Source organism: Labrus bergylta, chromosome 2 (assembly GCF_963930695.1).
Source record: "Labrus bergylta chromosome 2, fLabBer1.1, whole genome shotgun sequence".
Classification (NCBI taxonomy): Eukaryota; Metazoa; Chordata; class Actinopteri; order Labriformes; family Labridae; genus Labrus; species Labrus bergylta.
Genome location: NC_089196.1, coordinates 8,311,824 through 8,339,655, shown reverse-complemented (window position 1 = coordinate 8,339,655; position 27,832 = coordinate 8,311,824). Strand labels below are relative to the sequence as shown.

Here is a 27,832-nt window from a genome sequence, read left to right as displayed (position 1 = left end):
GGCTTCTAGCGGGCCTTAATGTGTGTCTTTATTTTCCTGCCAGCAAGATGATGAATTTTGTACGACAAACTGTGTGCATCAGGCTTTTGATGAGGAAATGCTCTATGGGTTAGAAAGCAAGACGACCTGTGTGGATTGAGAGAAAAATAGATCTTATGATGCTTAAGAACCAAAGTTCCATTGCTGAGGCGGCATACGCAGAGGTAAATCATCTAAAGGCACCAATGTAGGCCACAGTGACATTTTTAACCAAGTGTTTCTTTATTTACAAAGTGATGAAATGCTTTGCCACTTCTCCAGCTTGTTTCTGGAGCGATTGACAAAGTGACTGTACAGAGAAGTCACAGAGCTTTTGTAGACGGATCACTCTTACACGATATAAAATAGTAGTTAATTACAAAATGGTTCAAGACAGTGGTTCATCTGTTTGGAGGAAATGTACAGTGTTCTCAAAAAATCGAGGTAGAAGAAGCACACACTGCTTGAATTGTGACATTTGACAGGTTTGTAAAGGTCACCAAAGAGTTTGACGAGCAGTGAAGTGACCACATCCTGTTTCAAAGAGAAGACAGAAACTCCATTGACCAGTGATGCAAAGGGAATAAAATAATGTAAAATCATTTATGTGTAACTGCAAAGTTCAATGGGTCAGGTTGGCTATAAAAGAAACAATAATTACAGCAGCTAAATGTTGAATCGAACCAACAAAGGCAAGAAAAAAAGTCCACAGTATCATGGTTATCAACACAAAAAGAACTGAGTTCATTTAGAAATTCAAGTGTGTGTTACAGTGGCTGAAATATGACAGCACTTCTGCTGAACTGTCATCCATAATTCAAAATCTGTCATGATATATGCATACAGTGGCTTGTAAGACAAATATGTTTCATGCAGACACAAAACAAAGTACTTTTTTCAAAGCAACAAACACAGATTTCATGAATGGAAAATGTTCCCTTCATTTAGCATTTTGGCACCAGATTCTGCACACTTCCACTTCCTCCGCAACATCACATTTTAAACATGTGTGACACATTTAAGGTGCTCTTTATAAATTTAGAGAAATGACTAAATTGAAAACTGCGGCTGGAGATAAAGTGACATAAATGATAAACAATCCTGATAAAGCACATTACTCCTCGGTTTTCCTCGGAAATGAATCTTTGATCTGCTTAAATGCATGTTCAAATGAAGATGTTCAGATGACATTGTGCCACAAAAAAATGTTTTTTTCCAACATTTCTTATCCAACACTTTTTTTTTTTTTTACACAGAAATCTGTTCTCCTTCTGTTCCCTTTGAAAGCCCTGGGATGATTGATTTTGTTTACATGCCTTTTCCTCTCTCACTACATTATACTGCTATAAATCCGGAGCCAGAACGGAATTGTGGCATCTGCACAAACGCTGCGTCGACTTGAATAGCCCATCAAGCACGCTGTATGGTTCTGTTTCCAAAAATAGAAAGACTGACTGAGTCACAAACACACCATTGTGATCCTGCCATGTCGCTGCCTCTGTGGAGGGGCCCGAGAGCCGCCAACAGTGATGCCATCCTGTTGTTATTTATCTGATCTTCAGGCCTGTTGTGTACTCATCGCCTTGTAAGCACCAAGCGAACACCCTCTCTCTAAGAGTCATATGAGCTGATAAAATACCACGCTTTAAACCTTGAGAGCCTCGTGCACGCCCACAGCAGACAGTCGGCGGTTGATGTTGCGATAACGACATCGCAGAAGGTCACGATAAGTGGATCGCAGGTCTCGATTGAAGAAGGCGTAGATGAAGGGGTTCATTAGAGAGTTAGCGTAGCCTAACCAGAGCAGCGTGCGCTCCAGCCAGATTGGCACACAGCTACACTCCGTCCCACAGATAAAGGGTCTGGCAGTGGACAGGATGAAGAATGGCAGCCAGCACACAGCAAAGACCCCAACGATCACCCCCAGTGTTGTCGCTGCTTTCTGCTCCCGCTTAAAAATGGAGATGTTTCTGCGTTCACGATTCAACAGGCGCGACAGGGCAACGCACTCCTCTGCCACGCCGGGCGGCTTCAGGCCCTGCATACGCAGCGCCTCATTAGCCACTGTTTCGAGGCGCTCACGCCGCAAGAGGTCAGTGAAGCGGTGCTTGGCGCCACTCTTTCGAGCTGCCCTGAAGATCTTGTAGTACATGACGAGCATGACCAGCATTGGGATGTAGAAGGCTACAGCTGTGGAATAGATGGTGTAGCCAAAGTCTTGGCTAATTAGGCACACACCCGCTGTGTGGACGTTTTTAGCCCAGCCGCAGAAAGGTGGCAGGGTGATGGATGCTGATACCAACCACACTCCCAGGATCATCTTTGCCATCAGCTGACCATTCTGCCGTGCGGGGTAGGTGAGGGGCCGTGTGATCCCCAGATATCTGCCAGGAAAGGAGACAAAAGATGTGTCAGTACAAACTCCCAGCTAGCTTTTCAACACAGAACCAAAGGCACTTAAGATGACCTTGATATTTGTTCTTTAAGCCTTTAATCCGTGCACAGTGTGGCAGCTTTAAAAGGCAAAACAACATCAGATATTTAGTTATCACATATGATGGGTTGAGATCAAACTGCAGTGCAGTAGTATTAAATACATGTTCAATTCATTTCAAAGCCAGACATTTCAATGAGAGGTCATGAGCTCGATCACTGCCTGGAGGGCCATTAGCTGCTTTTCTTTGGCTTTGAAGGAGCTTAGCGGGTGCAGAGGGAGCTATCAATCAAACAGGCAGCTCTCTGGTTTCAAATAGCAGCTGGAGGTGTCAGAAAAATAAAGGAAAAATGAGGTGTGAAAGGCTTGGATTGGTACAAAACAGGGAAAAAAGCCACTATTCTCCAAATGATAAATCTATGAGTACATCTCGTTGTGCTCTGTCTGTATGCCAACAGTCTTCATCTGCGTCGAATGCGTCATTGATGAAAGCTGTATGTTTGACACTCGCGGCTGTTTTTTCTTGTTTCCGCTCAATTGTTAATCAAGATAAAAAGCTTTAAGGACATTGCCAGTCTGCCTTGTAATCCATCAGAGATGCTATCAGCACTGTGGACAACAACTTAATCTAAGTCAGTCTGTGTGGGATTCTTCACTGTGTCGATCGCTGTCAGATGTTTTTTCTAAGCAACATTTGTTTGTTTTGTGTTGTTTCTTTCTTTGTTGTGTTTGATTTCCTTTTTTACTGTAAAGCGTCCTTGGGTTTCTTGAAATGTGCAATATAAATCCAAACTATTGTTATTATTATTATTATTATTATTAATATTATTATTATTATTATTAAGCTACATATAGGTCAAGATTGTCATCTTTACATATTAGCTTCAATATATGTAAAGCACCATTTTGTGTTTTTTCCATTTGCTATGAGACTGTATGAAGCTGTACTTAGTGTTCTGTTAGATTCAGATTAGAAAGGACATGCATTAATTAAATATCTCAGTTCTTGTACATGCCAAAACAATCATGAAATCTATCCAAGTGTTTTTTTTTTAACTTTGCTGGCAGGACAGCAACAAAAAGTTTCTTCTAAATACAAAGTTGCACTATCCAATATTGAGTTCATCACAAGCTAACTTATTATAGAGAGAAGTGTGTTGTAGTCCATTATCTCTTCTGCACACAATAGCTTGTTAACAAAGGACAGTACACAAAAGTGGTATTGATCTAGATCAGAATCACTTAGAACGAACAATAAGGCTACAACTACACACACACATACACACACATTAATCTGCCATTTTTCAATCAACTCAAATGTTCTGCACAGATTCACCAGATGTGTAACAACCAGCACCTGAGACATGTGACCTACATTGAACTAATATCAGGATGTGCTATGACAGGCAGTCAAATGCCCATCATTCATCGGAGACAGGTGTCATTATTTTGTTGCCCTTGGCTGTTCTGTTGGACAGGTGTTGGCATAGACGACCATTAGACATAAGAATTGAAAGACAGCCAATCACAGATGCTTCCTTTCAGTCAAATACACACTCACAAGATAAGTTTAAGTTTTGATATAAGTCAGGCTGAGTTACAAGGATGTGTTGCATCCATAAAAAAAATGGTCAAAGTATAGTGTTAACTTACCCTGACATTGGTTTTGAGGTTTTTCTTAAAACCAGCTAAACTATGTGGTACAAATGGCCCTGTGTGCAGCCGTGTATAGTCTAGCCTATGTGCTGGTTCTGGCTGGTTTCTCAATAAAGGGGCCGTGCTGACCAGCATCTCCGAAGATTGATATATTTAACTATTAAGAAGTACCTCATACATCCCCACTTTAAAAAAACTATTCCTGGAAATGACTCCCAGCTAAGACTATCTTTTACTTGCGCTGCATTGTTCACCTTCCAATTGGCAACTTGAGAGAAGTGACCTTGTGTTCAGACTGTGTGAAGCGAAATTCACCTCTCCAGATATGTATGCAAAATAAACACCATCACTTCTCAGTACATTATACCCCGGAGGTTCGCCAGTTCATCTGTTTCTGGTGAGTCTCAGTTTAACTGTAAATAGTAAGTTATACAGAGGCTTCACTCTGATCCTAAAAATGTTTTTTGTGTGAATTAGTTGCAGTCAAGCAACAATATGTAACTTTTCCCCCTGAACATAATAGTTTCAAAGTCTATCCAACAGAACAACAAAAAGAATGGTGTTTATCTCATGTCCAGAGATGCTCCCAGTCACCTACTCAAATATGGTGACCATATGTCCTGATTTGAACGGGACTGTCCAGTTTTTAAGCTCTGTGTCCCGAGTCCCCTAAAATATCTATAAAACCGGTTTCAATCAACCAAAACGATACACCATGCTTGCAACACTGATATGTCTCTACAGTATATGTCAATCAATGTTGCCAAGGCAGTTCTTGTATTAACCAATAGAAAAACATCAATAATGCACCACCAGTCAGTTCAAAACTGATTTGTTTGCACATGTGTCAATCAATCTCGGGTATGCGGCTGTTGTTTAGCTAACGACAGGTAGGCTAGCTGTCATACTGTATAGTAGTCATTTAGTCAGTTTTTACCAAAGAGCTCCAGGAGAGTGACAGCTTACTTCGCAAAGTACCAGGCAATGAATATGTTGCTTTTTGCACACTCTGAAAATCCATTTAACGCAAAAAGTTGTCTCTACAATGGGTTGTAGACGCTAGCGGAGTCTCATTAAGGCAAAAATAAATAAATCATATTACTCAGTCAACATGTCTTCTCATAAAAAGCATCCCTCTGCTTGTCAACAAATGCATGCTGTCTTTGAGAGAAGGTAGTGAGAAAGGCATTATAGTTTTTGTTATATTATGTAAATTGTTGTTTTAACAGGTCTTCAGTTTGGCAAATCAACAAAATCATGTTGCAGATTAAAAAGTAAAAAGCTGCGTCAGGTCTGTCCTCAAGAGGAAAAGAAGAGAAAATGTGTGTTTGTTAAATTACATTCAACAAACAATGTCGAAAAAATACAGGACAGACCCTGAGATGGGGACACTGCTTTGGGAATTGTTAATAAATAATGGAAACTTGGTAATCCAACACTTTTTTTGAATGACTTATTCAGCAATGAGAAAGTTTGTGGTGCTCTTTACTTCAGAGGATATTTGTGTGTTTGTGGGGGGATGGAGGGCCATTCTCCACAACACGATGACTCATCCCCAGCCCGTTAGATGTCAGAGCTGTTTTTTAGCCGATTCAAAAACCTCTCACCCCCTTTTTTTTTTAGGAAAACAACTGCCAGGTTATGCCCCTCTTACTATGTCACTTTTAACACCATCACGCCCACATAACCAGACTCATTCAATCTTGATTGTCAGTTTCGGTTACGTGCATTAAGTGAAGCCCACTTTTGGGCTGACGGGAGAGACAGAGGAAGAAGAGGAAGTGGATTTAGTGTTCAGAAGGGAAGATTATGTGTCCAAAACCACAACAATTACAGTTTCTTCGCTTCACTTTCAGGCTCATCTCGACTTCCTTCATTCACAAACAATACAAACTGTAAACTGCGTACTAACCTGTAAATAAGTATGCTGTAAGCATCATACTAAACTGTCAAGTGATGTACTTCTGGGCCAAGCTATGTTTGATAAGCTAGCTTCAAGCTAACACGATTATCAGTCAATAACTGGAGCTCAACATCATTATAGATATGTTCATTACTAATACATCTACGTAGTCATTTTAATATTATTTGGCAACATGGTGACTTTTAATGTATGTCATTGGCAAGCTCTGCGATTGGATAGTCTGAGAGCTGCAATGCATTGTGGGGTAGTTTAGTATGACCAGTGTGCTCCTGTTTCATACTTAACAATTCTGGCCAATTTTGTATTCATCCGAGAATTTCTCACAAAAGTCACTGCTGTTGTGTCTTTTTGCATTGGCGTTGTGGCTATTTGCATTCCTGTTTAGGCGTTTGTATCTGTCTTTTTCTTTAATGCAGTTGTGTTTAACTCGTCGTACAAATCATTTCTTTAAATCAATTCTTCACTGGGAGCAGATGGCGTAGCATTTAGGTCACGCCCTGTGTACAGAGGCAAAGTCCTCGAAGAGGGTGGCCCGAGTTCAAGTCTGATATGTAGCTCCTTTCCCGCATGTCAGTCCTGTCTCGCTCTCTCTCCACGATTTACTCTATCCACTGTCCTATCGAATTAAGGCAAAAAGCCCTAAAATCCTAAAAACAAAAACAAAAATCTATTCTTCACTCTGCAGTGGGCTCTGTTTTCCATAAGCTCTTGAGGGAAAAGTGTTTAGCATTTCAGCTGTGAAAAGCTCTACTTTGTTCACCTGCTTTTGTTAACTTTTTTGACAGCTGTTTGGTGCTGCACAGGTTGTGCAAAGTGGGCTTTAGTGGATTTTCTTGTTGAAAACAGCTACCTACTGCTGCTGAAAATCTACAATTATACAGCTGTGAGGGTGAATAAAAACAATACATTTGTGTGCCATTGAAGCACAACTATAGATTGAAAATATTAAAAAAGTGTCCATAATGCACAGAGTAGCTGCAAAATCAAGTGAGTGTTGTATGAAGGAAAATTTAAAGAGACTCCCCTCCACACGATGCAGTCAAGAGATTCAAATAAGGCATTAAGACGTTATTTTCCAGACATGGTGTCAGTATTATGCAACTTATTAGCGTCAAATGCAAAAATCTAGGACATTGTAGCAGATTATACAAAATGCATGACATGTTGCTGCAAAAGCACATGGGATCCCTCACTCCTCAAAGAAAGCACAGAATCAAGCTGGAAAACCTGTGGCTACAGATTAAATTCACTTCCCCTAAAAACACCATGTGCTATATAATATTAACCGTGACGTACACAGAGAGTTCAGAGGGTTTTTTCCATATCTCTGGAGGATTTGGGACATATTCACAGCCGCAGAAGGCCGATTACCCTGCCACTGACAAACAGTGCACCCAACCTAATGGAGAACGTTATAATTACCACTACCAGCAAGGGCAATGCAAAGTGTACTATTCTTGAAACACTGTAACCGGCCTCGATATGCAACAGTCCTCAATCATCTCTCGGAGCATCTTTCGAGCCTTTTATGTCTGAGAGGAGATCTACAGTTAATTATTTACCGAGCAGCAGCTGGTTTTGGTGGAAGAGAGTTAAATTTAGTTCTTTTTTAAGTAACGACAAGAGGGAAGTCTGTCAAATGTCTTTTTTCAGAAACATTCCACTGGAGACTCCTCACTCATTCATCTCACGGAGCTATTTAAAATTCCTATGTAACTGCTCTTCAGGGCAATCCAAACTGAGTCTGTGAAAAAGATAAGTGTTGCCCGTTTTAGGAGGGAAAGACTTTCCGTTGCAGTCGTTCTTCGTAAGGGAACAGGGCACAGAGATGCAGACATCGCCCCATCTAAATAAATAAAAAATGTGTTTAGGAACTGTCTCTTCAGCGAGTAAAATGTGCAGCTCACTTGCTTTTTATTCTGTAGCCAGATATGTGTTCACTGCTAACAACTTAGTTTAGACATTAAGAGAAAGAGAGCGCTAAAAAAAAGGATAAATCTGAAAACCCAGAGTTCACTGCTCAGCTTTTCAATGTAAAAGAAAAACCTTTTTTTTGCGTTTTTTATTTTTTAAGGGTGTGGTGTTTAAAATAAGGTGCTCTCACCCGACAAAGTTAGCCTTAACGTAAAATTTAAAATTTTATTTCAATAAAGGCATTATTATAATGTATTTATTCTGAGCTGGCTGAGACTGTAGAGCATCAAATCTGTCATGTGAAAGTTCTGAGATTTCAGCGATATCAGACAGCCTCAGTCCTCAAGGAACGCTTCAGCTCTCCAATTCTATTTGAGGAAACGACTCGGCAAGACAGAAAACAAGCTGCTTCATGAACAGAACTGCACAACATGAACAGAACTGTATTTTCTCTCTTCGACAAGAAGGCCAAAAAGCAATCCCATCTGTTTTGTTATCCTTTGTTTAAAATTTGCCAAATTCTTTAGATTCTAGACAAACTTGAGGTCAGATTGTGTTTATTTTCTCAGCTCTGATCAGGTCAAGGTTAGAGTAAGTGAGTCAAATAGCAGCAGAAGTTTATTATTTCTATTTGAATCTCATTTCCACACTTACATAAGGCAAAGTGAGTCATCTCAGGACAGACATTCTTCTTCCCTCACATTTGTATCTTAACTCCACCACAGGACTGCAGCTCGGGTCAGACTGGTGTCAAATAGTCTGTGAATAACTGTTGATGCTTTTTTAAAACCTTGTAGCAGAGGAAGCTTTGGAACTGCCACTTAAGAGAAAGTTAATGTTTTCCATAAAGTTAATATCTAACAATTGCATGTCATTTCTGATGAAAGAAGGAGATGGAGAACGAAACAGTATACAGTATATTGAGTGTTGGATTTCATTTTTCTGATTTGGTTTTGATATGAAGCATCAAAGATAAAAGATAGAAATTCCAAAACTACAAGAAACAATCATTTCCCCCTTTTCAGCAAAGAGGTTAATTTTTCTTACACCTAGTTACAATGGAGGTGGAAAGTAATGACCAAATTAGTCTTTGGTTACTTGTTTAGGATTCAGCAACAGGGAGACACACTTCTGTAGACAGCTTCAGGCTTGTTTGCGAAACGATACAAGTCGATATGAAACAATACAAGTCGATATGAAACGATACGAAATGATACAAGTTGATATGAAACGATACGAGTTATTATGAAACAATAATATACAAGTCGATATGATACAATACAAGTCGATACAAAACGATATCAGTCGATGTGAAATGATATGGGTTGATACAAAATAATACAAGATGAGTCGATAAGAGTCAAAATCGATCTTTATTGTCGTTGTACTGATTTGCAAGACAACATTATAGCAAAAGTGCAATGACACTCCTTGAGTTAAAGCTATAACTATCAGTTATTTAAAATATAAAAACCAACATTTTAAAAGTAAGTATTATAAAACCATATTTAACCTTCTATAAATATAAAAGTTCTGCCAGGCACTCACTCCATGTATTTTGTATCTTTTTAATACACTGATGGTGGCTTAGCTCATCATTGTCTGCTTCCAGCAGATTAGAGTTTTACGCTGGTTTATGAAGCTGTGGCAAAAGTTCAGTCAAAATTATATTTTTGTATGCTTATGCAACCTTTTGTATGTAACTTCCGACTCAAGGCCCTTAAATCTAAGGTTGCTGTCATTTACTAACAATAGCCCTCAACTGAAGGGAAATTGCAGGAAAATGACAGCAGCCAGGTAAATGTTAGCCACCTGAGAGATGAGTTCTACTACTTGACTGTTAGCTACACTTGCAGATGTTGCAAGTGTCTTATTGGAGAGTGTACTATAATATTGCATTAGTACAGATAGGGTCCGCCTCTTTTGTTCTTCACATCAGATGTTTTCCTGCTTACAACCAATTCCTATAAAACACAGATTGTCGATATTATTCATGATGACTGCAAAATGAAACGGGAAAACTTCCAACATCTTTCTCTTGCCTTTCTATTGATGGGGAACAGGTTGTGTCATATTTGACTTGGAGATAATATCTGTTCACAGGTAGATTACAGAGCTTTCAAGTGGGTTTGCAAATCTGGACCCATGGGGAGGGACTCTGCTGTTTCCGTTGGAATTTTTTTTATCTTAAATCAATGAAATGTTTTCAAACATGAAGCGGACATAGAATCTAAGGAATCACGATGGATTACAGTCTTGTACTGTCTTGTACACAGTATGTAAAAGCCGCTGCCAGGGGACTCAATCAAAACGATAACAAAAGATGACGTCGAGGCTAGCGGGGAATCAAGGGAGTTCTCTCTGCTACTCCCCCTCTGTGAAAACGAACTCCATATTGACTATAGTCAATACAAACACGCCGAATCCGACCTGAGGAAGAGAATATGTACCGACGATTTATCCAAGTATAATTTACATGACGTTTTTATCCCAGCAAGCAAATACAGCAACAGTACAGTAGCTTTCAGTAGCAGCTCCCACTTCCTTTTGCAGCGGTCATCCGGTGTTTCCTTGGCAACGATCAACATTTCGTGTCTGACATGGCGGCTCATCATGGCAGCCGCCAACAAGACACGTTACAACTATAAAACTACGGAGTTCCCTGGCTTTGATAACTGCTGGAAATATTTGAGGTAATGTACTGTATACTCAACAAGAATATGTATAACATAGGCTTAGTCAATTTTTAATTATTTTAGATATTTGAATGTAAACATTGTTATACAATTCTACATACTGTACCTTTGCATAAGTATCACACCTGTATTAAATTGTCTCTCCAGGTCAACTTGAGGAGCAGGTCTGACACAAGTCTGTTATGATTTACAATCACTGATCAGCTATGAACTCTGAAAAATTCTGGTTTTCATTTGCCTTAAGACAGCAGATATTTCAGACTGCACTCTAAAAAGTCTCATGCTTTGCTTTGCACTGTTACCTTTGCTATCACCATAAGCTTTTGTTGATGGTGACCTGTTTAAAGAGTCATTGTGTGTACTTGACACACCTAGAAACAAGGCTTCCGCTCCTGAATCCCGACACCTTTATGATGTTTTATGTCCTGCTGGTAATAGCTGTATAGCAGTAGTGTAAGTATTTTATGGCCGCCAACACACAGCACACCACCTGTCCCTGTTGGTGGTTTACTGACTCTCACAGCAATAGAGATGATGGGCAACTATTAGTGCCACATTGATGAATGGATTCCTCTTCCAACCCTCAGAGTATCAAACCCTGTCAGAGCTGCGTGTCCTTGGACAACAAAGCAAGTACACTACAGTGTTTACACATTAAAGGTGGTCGAGAGTAGGTAAGGTAGAAATAGCAACACATTTCAGGTTAAATCAAATGAAACCACAGATAAATAGAAAACATTAAAAGATGATTCCTCCTTCAATGAACATGTTGTCCAACCACAGCTGAAGGAAAACAAACTTAAAGCTTCTCACAGGCTGCACTTGTAGAAGATTTGAAAAGAGTGCCAGGACAGTAAAGAAGGGAGACACAATAATCATTCAAATGGAATGACGCTGCACGCTTTTTAATCTTTTGATGGCGGCAAACCTAGTGTTGCATCCGTTTGACCCTGATTGCTTTCTCAATCCCACACACTTTATCTCTGCCTGAAGACAGTCTGATTGTCAGTTTTGGAAAATGTGTCCGAGGTAGCTTCACAAAACCGAAAGTATGGATGGTGTAAGGGACTGTCTGTGACAGACCATCCAGTAACACTTTCCACTGATCTGGACAACTGTCCCTTTAATTCAACATTATCCCTCATTTACTCCATCTTTCAGAGGGTTTCATGTTCTTCCAACAGTCTCATCTTTTCTGAGATCAATTATTGGTTTCAGACTGAACTTATATTTAACTTTCAAAGGGCATTTGAAACGTCACATGCCTTGTCTTTCGCAGATTGAACTGGGAACACGTCCCTCTTTAAGCTACTGCTGCTCTTCTTTTCTTTTCTTTTGACAGCTGTTTGTGGTCAGCACAGACGTCAGTGCTGCAAAAACACATCTCTAACATCCTGTATCTACTCAACTGCATTGCTAGATGAGTATAGTATGAGGAGTTCATCTTGTAACACTTTCAATTCACACCACACACAATATGTAACAATGTCCTCTTCTCTTTTCAGCTTACTCTCCAGACTCCTTGTCCCTCCGGACACAGACCCCATCATCGTGCCCTGATCCTTCACGGGAGTTTCAGCCTCTTCATGCCAATAATGTCCGCCTCTAAGAGCTTCTCTGAGCTCTTAACATCCTCAAGATACTTTGAAAGCACTTACTGATATCTCTTGAACTGACATCCATGGCATATTGTTCATCCTATCATACACTGACATATAAAAACACTGTTGCGTGCTCTACATAGACTATAAATATTAATGGACAAGCCTGAGTGATGTCACTCATCTGTTACTGCAGGGGGCTTTGGAAGCTCAGGGTGGCCTGGCTTCATTTTTAAATTGCTGCTTGCTGCTATCCCATTCATTCCAGCACTAGCTTGTGTGTGGGAGGCAATGGCCTAGAATTCTGGAGGGACAGTAGAGAGATGTTCCTACCAATATCTAGCTACTGACTCAATTTTCCCGACCAACAGTTTTGTCCCAAAAAATGTTTTAATTATGCAGATCAACTGATTTCAACCTGTGAAGAACTCGTTCACATGTGAACATCTCTCTCTCTCATCATTAGAGACTCCAGACTGCACCGTAGTTCATAAACCTCAATGGTTTCATTGACAAATGTTTTCTCTCCTCCTGGAGCCTCGGGTACAGTTCATTTAAATACTATCCAATTAAAACAGTGCCCTGACATCTTTTCTTTCTTTTTTTTCTTTTCTTAACAATGAAATTGTAATTACAACATTAAAATAATACTACAACAAAAAGCCCCTCTGTCTGCAAGATTCATTCAGTGAGAAGCCAAAACTCTCTTGCATGTATAACAAAGTGTAGCAACTCCATCTTAATTATAATGCAACAACTGAAGACTCTTAGTGAAAGGCCAATAACTATACTATATATATAATAAAACGACACAGCTAGTTGCCTCCTCTGTTGAAGATCAGGTACTCTGTCTTACTGTTTGCTGAAGTTAGTATTCTAGAGCGGAAGCAGATTGGTCACAACCTTAATTTCATGGCCTCTTCTATAAATAGCAATTATATAAGCAAGATAATGAGCATACAATTTACATAAGCAATATGCATAAGAAAAAAGAGTTTTTATTCTTTGGCCAGTGCTCCTGAGAAGCAAATTAGTCTGCAAGAACTTTTTGCTACACCTTGTTGTTTTAGTTGGGGGGGGGGGGGGGGGTCTGGTGGTGCACTAGGTGACGTACATGTAACTCTGGGACAAAATGTTTTTCAGTAGCAATGAGTCAGGATTAGACAGCAAAGTTGTCTGTGTCCTCAGATTTGGAGCAGTCTTTGTCACATTGCCGTTCACTTTTACTGTCTGAACGGATTTGTACCTGCTTGTTTGGCATTTAGACATTTTTTCCACCATTTATGTTGTTTAATGGATTTCCATTATGACGGCGCCATGGTGACCATTTACGATGCAGCTACAAACTCTCTGTAGACCTTTCTTTCTACCGAGAAAATTAAAAATGGACATGTGCATGCATGCCATTGCCTCAACGGGGTATTGTCAGAAAATAAGTCTTTAATTTGTGCTTGTTATACAGCATGTGAGGAGCTTTTTCTGAACACCAACATGTCCTTTTGCACGGTCAGCATGCAGCCAACAAAACAGCCTCCAAATCTGCAAACTCGTTGGGTAAGGTCCCTAAATGCTCCCTCAAATATTAATATGTGTACTTACTCTGTCTTCATTATTATACAATGACTGGAGTCGGTTAAAGGTGTACGAGTTTTCAGCAGGTCCACCTTCCTCTCTTTTTGCTGTCATGATGATGTGAGGGAGTGAGTGTGAAAAGCCATTGATCTTTGTCTTTCTCTTTGGTCCTGTCACAAAGTCTCTCTGAGGACACCTCCAACACTAAATAAACTCAGAAGAAGTCTCAGGCGTGGAGGAGGGATCTATTTCTTCACCTCCTCCCGTTATTTTTCTGACCTTTTAGGAAAAAAAGAGTTGAACACTTTTAGTTACCAAGGAGACCACAGGCAGCTCCTCTTTTGAGCCGACTCACTTTCTTCCAATTTAGCATCCAGCCAGCGGTTAGTAAGGCTGCAGTAGCTGTGCAGCCCATTATCTGTCATCATTTCATGGCTCCGCAAATGGAACAGGACAGCGAAGAGGAGTCCAACTTGTTCCTGAGTCACTACACACTGCCATGTAACAAGCAAATGCTGAAGACTGTACTTTTTTTTCTTCTTTTTTTTACATTTTATTCTCACACTGACCTTTCGTTTTTTGGGACATGAAAATATCACAGATAATAAAATGCTCGGCTCAGACCAAGAGGATTCTAGTAATACTTCTTTGAATTCTGCTACTTTATTCACAGAATTCATCTTCTGCTCATACAAAGAAAAATGAGTCACTGATGTTGATCTCATTCGGCCCAAATTATGGTTGAAAAAAATGTTGTGGGGATTTTTCCAAATTTGATATCCCCATTACCTATAAACCTTTGTAGTTCATTTCAATGCACACTTTTTCATCCTCTGGCCACAAAACACCTCTTTAATCTTTAAAAATGTTTTTAGTCTCATTTTTCTTTATGTACTTTTCCTGATATGGATGAATAGACCTTTCTATGATATCAATCAAAGATCTCACAAGATATTACCACATTTAAAAAACATAAAAGATGATATCTCTATCAACAAGCATCATTGTCTGCTCTATTAGCCTACATCTTTTTAATCTTTCCTTCAAAAAGCAGATAAAACAGTACATGACGAGAAATAATGACGCAATGATTCAAAGCAAAAGTGACATTCATCTACCTTAAATTACTCCAAAAGCGTAATATTTTTTTTTACCCTCGTTTCTCATGTCATCATGTCGTATCATGTCTTGCATAAAATACTTTAAAGGCTTTCTTGTTGAAGGTTGTTCTACATATTATCCTGCCTTAACTTGCCTAAAGCATGTACTTATAAATATTCCTTTATATGCAACAGTTGCCTCACCTAGCAGGCTACAGCTCACAGGTAACATCATTGAAGAAGACAGGTAACATCATTAACAAAAGCAGATATGAACACCTCCAGTGGACAATTGTTCATCTTATTTCTTGACTATTTCTAGTCCTGTACATGCGTAAGTAGTAGTATTACTGACTACTCCTGCTGTCTTTCATCAAATAACCAGGTGGAAGGGCTGTCACTTTCAGTAAAACAATAAAGTTGTTTTTTGATATTATTCACCAGAAACACAAGTCTATCACCTTGATCACGATCAAGTGCAAGTCTCTTTTTATTTATAATATTACGTGCTGACGAAAACACCCATTCAGAGCGCACCGAGGTTCCTGCATGCTACACTCAAATATTTGCGATACATAATACACACAAAGGACACGTTACACTGAGAGCACCCTCCGCTGGATCGAACTGCCTGATCTGCTGTCAGACTATATATTCTGAATTTGAATAGCTCATTGCAGTTCATATGTGAACTCCCCCCCACTCAGGTTCAAGTGAATGTTCAAAATGTGACAGCCCTGCCAGGTGGCAGTGGTTACAGACACTAAAAATAACTACTGGTATAGAAATAATCAATCATGCTGCTTTTGGCCTCAGGTCACACAGAGGCATTAGTATTTCAGTCAGTTTCATAACCAGATAAAAACTCCTCACAGGAGCTTCAAATATAACAGCAGATTTGCAGATTCAGGTCATTTTAAATCTATAGGAAAAATAAAACCCTATGAATCATTTGTGAAGTATTACAAAAAGAACGTAACAGTGAATATATCAAAACAAACAAATGAGAACTAATGTGCACACTTTACATACTGTTCATTCAGCTTTTCTGAATGTAATAATGCAAGCGTAAAAAGGATGCAGCTTTACTGCTAACATCAGCACAAATAATACAAATGCTTTTCAGGAGGAGGAAGCAAATTGAATATAATTTGATTTTGCACGGCATGACAAGATCATCTTATAAAATGTGTAAAAATAATCTCTGTTCCTGTCAGAGCACAATGTGCAGGAACCACAAGCTATGACGGGAATTTTCTTTACAAGAGTAATTTAACTGCCGTTTATCTCGCCTACAAGCAGCGATAGGGGAAAATAATTCACAGTTATTTGGCCTCCTTCTACTGGAAAGCACCTTTAACTGTGCATTTCCAGAATTCATCGTCAGGCAAGTTAATTTCAGAGACAAATAAAATACCATTACAGGTGAACACACACAGCTGTGACAACACTGTAATAAATACTGATAACACTCATCCAGTGAAATAAAGGTCACAGCTTTGTTTCCAGAGCTGTGAAGGGATAGGAACAGTCAGTGTGGTAATAATGCTGAAGAGGCTATGAGCTTAACTTGAACAAAGGAAATGACAGTGAATAATTCTTAACAGATACAGCACATTGAGTCTACTGTGGACTCAATATTATTGACCTAAAAATTACAAAACCATTCATCTGGGAGCTTAAACACCAGCTTTTAGGGAGTTTAAGTGACGCTAAATCATCCATCTGTTCTTGCCAGATTATTGGCCCCACACTCACAACAATACAGTATGCAGTATGCAATCAGATTATCAAATGTCTTCCCCCTTTGTGGGGAGCAATGGTCTAAGAGGCCATACTTCTGCAGTCTTTAATGTGTCCATGGGTCTATCAACAACTGAATGGTTGTAAAACTGGTTAATGTGTTGGGTGACAATATAATCAATCATCTCATGTATGCTGATGATTTGGCAACTTTTCACCGGGTTTTAGCAGCTGCTGAATACATGTTCTGACTATGGAGTCACATATGACACGCAATAAATGCTAAAATAGAAGTAGTAGTAGGCCTACTTCTGATGGTCTCGCTATATCGCAACCATTGCCACTGTGTGAATGGGTAGGTGTGACATGTGGTGTAAAAGGGCTTTGAGTAGGCAGAAGACTAGAAAAAGTGTTGTACAAGCCCAAGTTCATTTACCATTTACCATATGCAGAAGAATGGGGGCTAAAGACCTCAACTTTCCCAAGTTTTACCTGTCAGGGCAAAAGCTTAGTGTCAGAAGCAAAATAAAATATTTATAGCACTTCATTACCGATCAAATGTCTGATGATGATGACATGTACACACAGTGTTGAATATTATATGCTCAGGCCACTATGTTGGCAAGAAAATTCTCAGTGAGTTCAGACCATGTCAAGATAAATCTCTTTCTATTGCACATCTCTTTATACTGCCCCCTGTCGGCCAGGTATAAAAAGCCTCCAGTTGCTTATAATGACTCCATGAGGATACAAAACTTTTTGGACTCATACAAGTGAACTATTTTGTAATGAAGGAATTAACACCTCCCACGCTTTTACGAGAAACTTGATGTATATATCTGCCGATTGAAGGATTCTCAGAACTCCTTTATTATGCTGCTGACAAATCCCAGTCATAGTTCTGTGTGATACCAGTCATCCCTGTGGAGACACTGGTACAGCTGTCTTTTATCATTTTGGTGGCGTTCTGTGTATTTGTTTGTTTTTTTACCACTAAATAAATTGTGTTTTTATCTGTTTTCAAACGGACTCCAGAGTCTGTCAATAAAGATGATGATGATGTTGATGATGTTGATGATGATGATGATGATGATGATGATGATGATGATGATGAATACAGTGTGTTGAGCATAACATTTTAACCATCAGAAAAGTAGGAATAAGAATAACTGTCTCACTTGGTCTGCTCCTCTGTGCACATCCTCTCAGGAAAAAACACACAAAACCAGCAAAAAAAAAAAATCTTATTATTGTTTTCCTGTTCTTGGAATTCCACATTCACACTAAAAAGGATTTCATAGCGTGCAGGCCGCCTACCCTGCATTGACCCAGTTTGTGGTCACTTCTGGGATTCAGTGTCTTGCTCAAGGGCAGTTTGGCAGTGATGCGTCGCCCAAACTCAATTTTCTACTTCACATCTGGAATACAAATTTCGTACACTTCAGGCGCTTCAACCACTAACTTCTCACCATCTACTACCTGATTTTACCCTTTAGAAAGGGGAAAGAATTGAGCCGCAAAAGCCTCATTGAACTAAATAATATTTTTATACATGATACATGATCATTATTCATGGATAATAAGTTAATTTACTACAGAAGTATAATGAAGTGGTGTAAAAATACAAAAAGCGCAACGCTTCAGGGAGAGACATAATAGGCAATAAGTTAATATCTGCATGTCTGAAGGGACTAATTTTAAAATCTCCTTCTTTGGCAGCATCGCAGATGCTCAAAGAAAAGAATAGCTTATCGTCCCTCTAAATATAAAGACAAATACAAGTGGACACACTATGGTTACTTGATGAAAAAGTTAACCTTTGTGTACAGGATTGTTTGTAGCAGGTTTAATGGACCGTATAAACATTCAGTTCATGTGCACAGATGAGCTGAGGCCAAGTCCTTGAGCAATGTCGTTATTCTGCAAGGCAACGATATGCTAAATGTTCAAAACATATTATCTACAATCCACAGCATGTTGTTGTGTATGTGTTAGTTTGTGTGTGTGTGTGTGTGTGTGTAGCTCTTAACTCCATCAACAGGGAACTCATTATCTCACTGCTTTGTAAATGCTTGTTGGCCTTTTGTTCAATCTAAATGAATAATGGTCTCCACCTTTGTTATGCCAAACACAAAGCGTGATCTACGTCGCACTAAAGGCTCTCAGCACTTTGGCCTTTTCTTCTTCCTGCCCCCGGAGATCGCCGAGTAAATAGGGGTGACAAGGTGGAAATAGCTAAATAAAAACTGAGATCTCTATCTTTGGACTGGTTACTAATCAATCATCCTGCATGTTAAAATAGACAGTAGAATGCATCATAACAAAACTGCTGCTAACATCACTGCTGTACAGGAAGTGAGGGGATCAAACAATCATTTCACACGTCATATAACTCCCTTAGAACATCAATAACTGAGTAAAATCTGAGTATAAGGAAGCTAAAGAGAAACATCGACAGGGATTTAATGTGTTTATCCCCAAAAAAGTACATGCAAATGAATACACTGAAAAATGTAATTAGATACAAATCACAATTGATGCTTAATAAATTCACTCAACCAGTCAGTGAGCATGAGCCACTTAAGTATTCAGATTCAGATTCAGACAACTTAATTTATCCCAGAAGGTAAATATGAATCAAGTGCCATGAATATACACCATATATTATATATTATAGATATCATAGATCTTATACCACACATCATACAGTATTATTCTGTACTATAGCATGTTTAATGTTACACGGTAACACTGCTGTTTACATAAGAAGCTGCTACTTGCTATGTCACATTCACTTCTGTGTCACTTCAAGATGTTAACCCATGGTATATACTTCTTACTTTATTTCATCCATTCTTATTTTATAATATTATATTTTACATTTACCTTCCTGCCTATTTTTGACTCCTTGCTTTTTTGTCATTGTGTTGCTGCAACAACTCAATGTCTTCTCTTGGTATTAAAAAAGGATTTTCCTATTAACTTAACACAGATATAACTGCTTCAAATGTTACTTTTCTCGGAGGGCAAAGGTCAACCACTCTGCAAAAGCCTCTGTCTGAGTCCTCACCCTGAACGCCTTCCCGTCACTTCAGAGTGTCCTCATACGAGAGTTTCACTCAAAGCGCTCCACAGAGCTACACGGGCAGAGGTCAAAATAAATACATATAAACTATGAAATATAATTTGACATTTAACTTAAAGGTAGAGATGTTCATTGCAGCTTGTTAACACAACATTCAAACTGGGCCCATCGCCACCAGATGTGCACGCACACTGCCTGTAGTGGGAATGGAATGACATGCAGGAATGGAGCCACATGTCAGACCCGAACCTGGGCCACCCACCTGGAGGACCTCAGTCTCCGCTAGCGGGGCACGCAAACTAACAAACACGCTACCGGTGCCCCAGAAGAAGTTTTCTTATACACTACAAAACAAATGCTCCAAATCTCAAGTAAGCGGTCCCTTAAAAGCTTTCACAATGACCTTTGTGTGGCCTTGTCGCCCTTGGCGACTCTACACTGGTAAAAGTAGAGAACAATAACAAAGTCAAAAGACAAACAACAAGCCATAAGTTTCCTCTCTCCTCTGATTTTCTCAGACATCTGAGCAGCTTAAAGGGTCATTCCCACACACATCAGCCTCTCTGATTATGTGATCAGCAGACACTCCATGTCCTTCTGCAATAAAAGTCAAACACATATTTAAACAGGAAGAAAAACGGATGGTTTAAGCCGCTCTTATCAATGAATCACTCGCCAAATGCCCTCAGACAGACTTTCTTTGACAGCTTTTTTTGCTCTAGGAAATGTGATTGTTTACAGGATATGAGGGACTAAATCTAAATACAGTGTCCTCTTTAAATATGACACTGTTTTTTCTTCAAAATAAAACAGCTGCAGTTGCTTTTAACTTTGAATTACTCTCATGTGGTGGATAAATCCTCCTGAATGTAGCACCGTCTCTAAACTCTTTGTGATCACAGGATTGAAGAATTCAGTGTAACATCCTATTTAATACCTCAACACACTTTCTCTCCAGATTTAGCACTCTTTTATAAGCGTGAACTGCCTTTGATCTGATCGCACTGAACTAGCAGGAGATGTCCAATCCCCCACATTTTCGCGAGGTGGCCAACATGTGGGAAGTGAACAGAGCCTCGGCGAGTGGAGCTCAGGCGTCACATCACATTACCTGACGATGCGTCAGCTGGGTCAAGTCATCTGTGTCTGCTGCTGCCACTGGATGTTCCCAAGCTGCACCGAGCGAGAACTGCCTCTCCCGGGACCAACTTACACGCTGACCTCACAAAAATATTATCAGATGTGGAGGGCGGGTCGATGCAGGAGCTGTGTGTGAACTCGACTCATCATTGACACACCAGTTGGCAGAAAGGATGTGAAGGCTGGGGCTAATCCAGCCGCAATCTAAGGGGGCCTGGCTAGTGTTACTACCTCCCTCAAATCCCCTGTGCAAGCTAAGGGTGTGATCACACCTACGTTGTTGATCTTTAGGCCAAACCTGGGTAGAAAAGTTTACTTTACTGCAGTTATATCATATTTTTCTTGACCTACATCACATCCATCTTCCACACACTTTACTCATAGATGGCCCAGGCTCCCTTTGATGAGCTGCTAGCATCTTTCTCTTGCTGTATCGTTCCTTCTCCCTTCCTTTTGCTTTGCCTTTTTTAAGCATCTGAGGAACTACAGAAACGACCTACCCTCTCTTCCCACTGTTGTGAATAAATCATTCATGTTTGACTTTTGAATAATTTAACATACAACATATTACTCTCAGTGAAGGTAAAAAAAACTGTCTGTAGCCAAAAGAGATACTGAATTTTTAGGGAAAGTGTGCACGAAAGCCACTGAGCCTCTGCTGAGAGTGCATGCTGGGATACCTTGTGAAAGGGGAGACCTACATTTAAAAAGCAGACCCTGGGTATATAACTTCTCATTTATTCACTTCACAACACTCAGACTGGATTCCTGTGCTGTGACCGGGTCAATGCTTTGGTGTGTTAGGCTCGATTTGCAGCGTTAAGTCTCCACCTAAAGAGGCTGGAGGTGAGAAATGGGTACTCATCCATAAGCGTTGCTTTTAAAGGCATTCATCAACATTTTCACATCAAGTACAAAATCAATGGCACTGAAGAGTATTCTGTAAACTATTTTGATGTGACCCAGGATGCAGGATAAGTAACCTGCTCTTTAAGTCTGATGACAGCTTGCTTTTAGTGGCTGAGAACAATGACCAAACTACTTTTATAAGAGGTTTCTGCTGGTTGTCGATCGCTCCATTTCCAATGTCAAATGTAAGTACTTATTTAAAATGTTTGAGTGCAAACGTGATTTTACGTGTGCACCCGTCGCACTGGTCACAGGTTTGACTCCCATCCTGACATTTTTGCAGCGGTATGAGCACGAACAAAAAAATATTTTCTTGTGATTTACTTGCAAGTCAAGATGATAAGGTTTGTCAAAAAAAAAAAAAACAGCATCGGGGTGCTGGTGGTGCAGTGGATAGTGCGCGCGCCCAACGTGTGGAGGCTGTGGTCCTCCAGGCGAGCGGCCCGGGATCGAATCCGACCTGTGGCTCCTTTCCCACACGTCAATCCCCTTTCGCTCTCTCCCTGATTTCCATCTCTATTCACTGTCCTATCTCTCCAATAAAGGCACAAAAGCCCCCCAAAAAACAGCAGCATCATGACGCAGATTTATAAAAAGAATGGAGGTTGATTTGATCACTTCTGATGTGTTTCATAAAGGCAGGGAATCTACACAACGATTGGCTTTCGCGAAACAGCATCAAGCAGATTTGTGGCTCAAGTTGAAATGTTTGATCTAAAATGTATGTTTAGATTCTGTTATAGTAAATACATCATTGTTAGAATAAGGTTAATGGTATGTCATCAATGTGTGTTGTGCAACAGTAAGTTGATGTAAAGGTCACATATTAATATACTTTTCAACCAGTTTCGATAAGTATCAGAGTTTCCGAACAACACGTCATGTTTCTTGCGAAAAATCTACTCTGATCCTGTATTTGATCATGCCTATAAACCCCTCTATTTCAGCCCTGCTCAGAACAGGCTGTTTCTGTCTCTGTTGCTTTAAATGCAAATAAGCTGTGTTCGCCCACGCCCCTATAGAAGGGTTTAGGTGGCTCAGGCTTTCTTGATAGCAAAGCAGACTCAGAGAGCAGAACAAACACCTAGCTGTGGGAGTGTCACCCACCTGGGGGAGGGGTTACTGCCCTTTGTGATGTCATGAAGGGAAAATCTCCAAATGGCCTTTTTGAGCACACATTTTCTGAAAAATGGAGCAGGCAGAAGACGGAGAGGATGGACTTTTCTCATAATTGGAGGGTTTGTAGACAGACTATGGGACACATATTAATGTTAAAAAAACATAGTAAAGTGTATTTTGCATAATATGTGCGTTTAGAAGAGTTGCCTCGACTTAAAATAGGGTTACAATACAGGACCCACAAGACTCTTTAGCATTATCGATAAGCTCAAGCGTTGTTGATTTTCAGGTTTTGAAAAATGCTAAATCTGGTCCGTAACAGAACCAGGTTTCAATCACCATCCCTGTGATAGAGCCATATTGGCTCAGTTAAAGTAGCAAACAGATATTATCAGTCAGACTGTATATTGAACATCTCTAATCCAAATTGCAGACGGCACTCATTCCTATTATCTAGATGATACCGTATGATAATGTGATTATGTGGAACCGCTTCAAACCCTCTTACCACAGTAAGCACCTAATTGTCCCTGTTTGCTGAAACAGTCTGTTCAAAAATCCTAAAACATCTGTTCAAACGTTAAAAATGTCTCTGAAAGGAAAACAGTTCACAACAACAGACTACATGAGCAAATACACATACCACAATACAACGAGACTGGAGGAATAAAGGCTGGATTAACTGAGCCAAGTGAGGATTTAGATGATTTCTTTAAGAATACCGGGCATTCAATTGTAATATCAACTCAAATCAAAATGAGACACAACTTTAAGCAAGTCCTGAAATATTGAAGGAGATAAAGAGGCTCTAGTTTCATCACAGTCAGTTCAGCTTAGTCAGGGAAAATCATCTTTTTTTAGCTCTAGAGAGAACTTTCAAAAAGTATTTATGAGACTAACCAATTATGTTAGTGATTTGCAATATATGAAATGTTGATAACAAGGCTGGATTAACCACTCGGGCAACCGCACAACTGCCCAGGGGCCCCAGCTCTGTAGATGGCCCAGGGCAGTAAGTGTATAAGCCAAACATTTAAGTTAGAGCTCCCTTTACTTCAGCCAATCTTTTCACACAATGCCATTGCAAGCCGTCACGCCTCTTCTCTGGTTATGTAGTTGTAGTGCGGGCTGTAGTGTTGGTTGGTTTTGTGCGGGCGACTGATTTCGGCAGTGGCTGCCAAGGGGCACGCCGTTGTGTTCATTTGGCCCTGGTTGAAAACCCTATTTTAGATGATTGATCCATGCTCAACCTCTGATGCATAGATGTCAATTAATGTATTTTAAACAAATCTCTTACACCCAAAGCCTTATCCTACACTGCTGGAGTAACCCTTGATATCATTTCTGTTTTGTTTTTCTCTGTAATGTTTTAGGTTATTGTTTCAAAAAGTAGCTCATAGATCGTCATTATCTCGTCAACTTTTTATTATGGGGCCTTACAACTCACTATGCAAAGAGCCCCTGTGGGACCCATTGACCCAGGGATCATCTATTGATGCCAGTCCCTGCAGGATCATAAATAAATAGCTTTCCTACACAATAGACCCCTCCTCTGGCACATTGTCCATATAAGCATTGAATCAACCTTAATATGCTCTGAGAGACAATCTGTATTCCTCATATTCAGAGAAACAGTTAGAGTCTCGTAAACAATCCTGCTCAATTCTTTGCCTCTTTTGCAGCTTTCTCTACTCTCCAGCTTCATTAAACGACACATGTCCTTGGAACTCCTAAATGACAGCGAGAGAGCCCTAATTACAACTAATCATATGTCTAATTGGCAATTCCCACCTCATGGATTATCTCTATGATTCCCAATGTGAATCATACTTCAAACACACTGCACTCTTTAATCAAAATGAGGCTGTTTTCATGGAGATTAAGACAAGCAGTTAACCGACTGTCTGTGCAGTATGTGTGAGTGTCAAGATAAAAATAGTGTCAAATTTACATTATGATTTTTAAATTCTCAGTGGAAAAGATCCTCTAGAAAAAGTATTTGTCCAATTGGTGTGCACACTTTGATTTCATGGCACCAGATTCAATCACATCCTCTATCTTTCCAGACATGCTCCCTCACAGGTGGGCCCATTTTGTCCTCTCTGAGAATATCCTGTGAGCAATTCCCATCTCTAATCACAGACTATGGCCATGAGACCTGGCAATGGCGGATTGCCACACTCCCACTTATCCTCCGCTGGAATACAAAGATAAGGCTGCTATCACACATTGGCATTGTTTTTTTTTCTAGTCAGGTTAGCTCTATCAAATGAACACAATGTCCTCCTTGTAAATTTGCCGAGGTCATGATTTTTTTTTAAATGTGACAATGGAGCAAAACAATGTGTTACTGGCTCCATTATCACTGAAGAGGCCAGCTCATGACCTTTGAGGGGAGTTAAGTGGCCACAGATGACTTTTAAATCACACTCTGTCCATCCATCTCCAATAATCATTGTGACCTGTGCCTTAACCCCGCTGAAGGACTTGTTCCTCTTCGACACTAATCTTGTTACTCTCTATTTCTCCAGTGCATAACACATACATCTGTCAGGAGACTGGATCAATCACACTGTATCACAACTTCATGTCTGTGAACCAGTTCCTTTATGCACAATGAATCATCAATAAGGGAACCTGCATAAATCTGGGTGTAATGTCTCAAGTTAATACCATGTGATTGGAAAGCAGGAGGAAATAATCAGATCATCAATACCACAATGTGCTCCTGTCTTCGTTAGAGTTGCTGAGGCGGAACAGTGACACCCATCACTCCACCTTTATGTCAGTGAGGATTAAAGTTAGAGGGGTGGACATGTCTCACTTGTCACAATCCTTCAGGATCAGCTCTGGCAGTATGAGCAGTGACTCCAAAGAGCCAGACTTTACCTCCACATGCAAGAGTGGAAACTTAATTGGTAGAATTGAGTGTGCACTCTTAATTTTCCCTTTTTTTTTAAAAATCTGTTATTGAAATCATCTCACTGTGGGGGTGGTTTTGGAGGGAACTTTCATGAATAATGTGTAGATGCATATCACTAGACTCGTAAAGTTCATATTTATGTCATTATACATAGTAAGGCAAAAAAAACTGTTTTCTCAGGAGTTTAATCCCCTGCTGGAGTGGTTGCAGCTGTATTATTTGATTTCGTGGTGAAGGGGAGGGAGTGTTGGGGTAATACTGGAGAGCAGGTGTGACCTCATTTGTGCCTTTAAGGTTGATGAAGGACGACGGCAAATCATGTATCAAGTCATGCAGCTGCAGGGTCAATGGGCGCTGATCCCAAACGCCTGAATCTTGGAAATATGACCCATTGTTGGTCAAGCATATTCATTAAGCCTTCTTTAATCACATTCTGCTTCAGCAGATTCATCCACATACCCTAGACAATCAGAAAAAACGTTTGCAATTTAATTCAATTTGTCTCCAAAAACGCCCAGTGATTTCGTAGCTTACGGCTCGTTATTTTATCCGGCACATGAGTTATTTTTTTTTTAGCAAAGAGTGCTGAAGTAATTATGATCAGCTCATTTAAGTCAATTTGTTTGACTTCAATTGCTTGTTTGAACGCATGGCGCGCTTAGTGCGTAACATTGGTGGTCACGTTTTAAAATGTCGTGCTCTATTATCAGGAAGCTCTGGTCGATAACTTTGGAAACTCACCTGTCTACGCTGATAACACACAGGGTCATGATGGAGGCGGTGCAGCACATTACATCCATGCCAATGAAAATGTTGCAGAAGACCTCTCCAAAAAGCCACTTTCCCCCGGTTAGGTCCGTCACTATCACAAACGGCATCACAACTATGGCCACTGACAGGTCCGCCACCGCGAGGGAGACCAGCAGATAGTTTGAAGGCTGCCTCAGCTTCTTCACCACGCACACCGCGATCACCACCAGCGTGTTTCCCATCACCGTGACCGCCGTGATGATCGCCAACATCACCCCGATGAGGATCTTTTCCGGGCGCCCGAAATCCTGCAGCTGCTCCCCGCACGACTTGTTCCACATGGTGGGGGGACTGGTGGTGACGAAAACGTTGTACAGCAGCTGCAAAGTGCCATTGATAACTTCGGAAATATCCTCTTTCTTGTTAAAAGTGAGCTCAATTCCCGAAGTATTGAACATCACGACAGCGCTGACTCCGTGGGGGTGCAAGGGACGCCTTGCCACTGCACTCCAATTACGCACATATTTGGGTATGTGTGACCTGCTCTCGGCCTCTGCCCAGTGGTTTGAGATCGAGAATGTTGCAGCTGCACATCAAGGCTGACAGCAACTCACTCTTGTCAGGTTTCCGTTTAAAAATGATCCCTCTGAGAAAGAGCTGCAGACGCGCGCGTCATCCCAGGGAAAAAACAAACGAAAAACTTCTACACCAAAACTATGAATGAAAAAGAAAGAAAGAATCATCAAACAAAGCAGCTCTCTCGATGCGTGTTCCTCTGTGCACGAAGCGGACAAATATGGACTATTTGGGAAGTTGCGCTGCGTAAACCGCACCTACTCATGTGACGCATCACTTCGGCGCACAGACAGCCAACCAAAGGGACATCAACGGGATACGACGTGGTTTCATATCGATAAGCGATATCATAAATATAGTTAAGTTGCTGTTGGGAACAGGGTTTACTCTTCAAATTGGAAATAAGCCTACCACTTATGCACTGATCATAAAATTGACTCAGTTTTATTAATAGAATTTGACGTTTGTCTTTTTTACCTCTAGCTGTGAATTAATCATCATCATCATCATCATCATCAGAAACCCCACACAATATCACACACGATGTCTCACTACATATCCATATGCATCAATAATGGTCTGAATGGTTGAGTGGGGAGTTTTTTTGTGTGTTACGTAAATCTTTTAAATCAATGGTTCTCAACTGGTTGGTCTCAGAGCCTTTTTCCTGGG

The 27,832-nt window shown here is 40.2% G+C and overlaps 1 protein-coding gene across 1 annotated transcript; it reads right to left on the bottom strand.

The window, feature by feature from the left end:
* Positions 1–237: 237 nt before the first annotated feature.
* Positions 238–27,821, bottom strand: htr7c (5-hydroxytryptamine (serotonin) receptor 7c). The gene is made up of 2 exons (XM_020631097.3): positions 26,576–27,821; positions 238–2,402 (listed from the first exon to the last, which is right to left on the bottom strand). Exons 1-2 carry the CDS (start codon positions 27,040–27,042, stop codon positions 1,664–1,666), a joined length of 1,206 nt encoding a protein of 401 aa, XP_020486753.1. The 5' UTR covers positions 27,043–27,821; the 3' UTR covers positions 238–1,663.
* Positions 27,822–27,832: the final 11 nt, after the last annotated feature.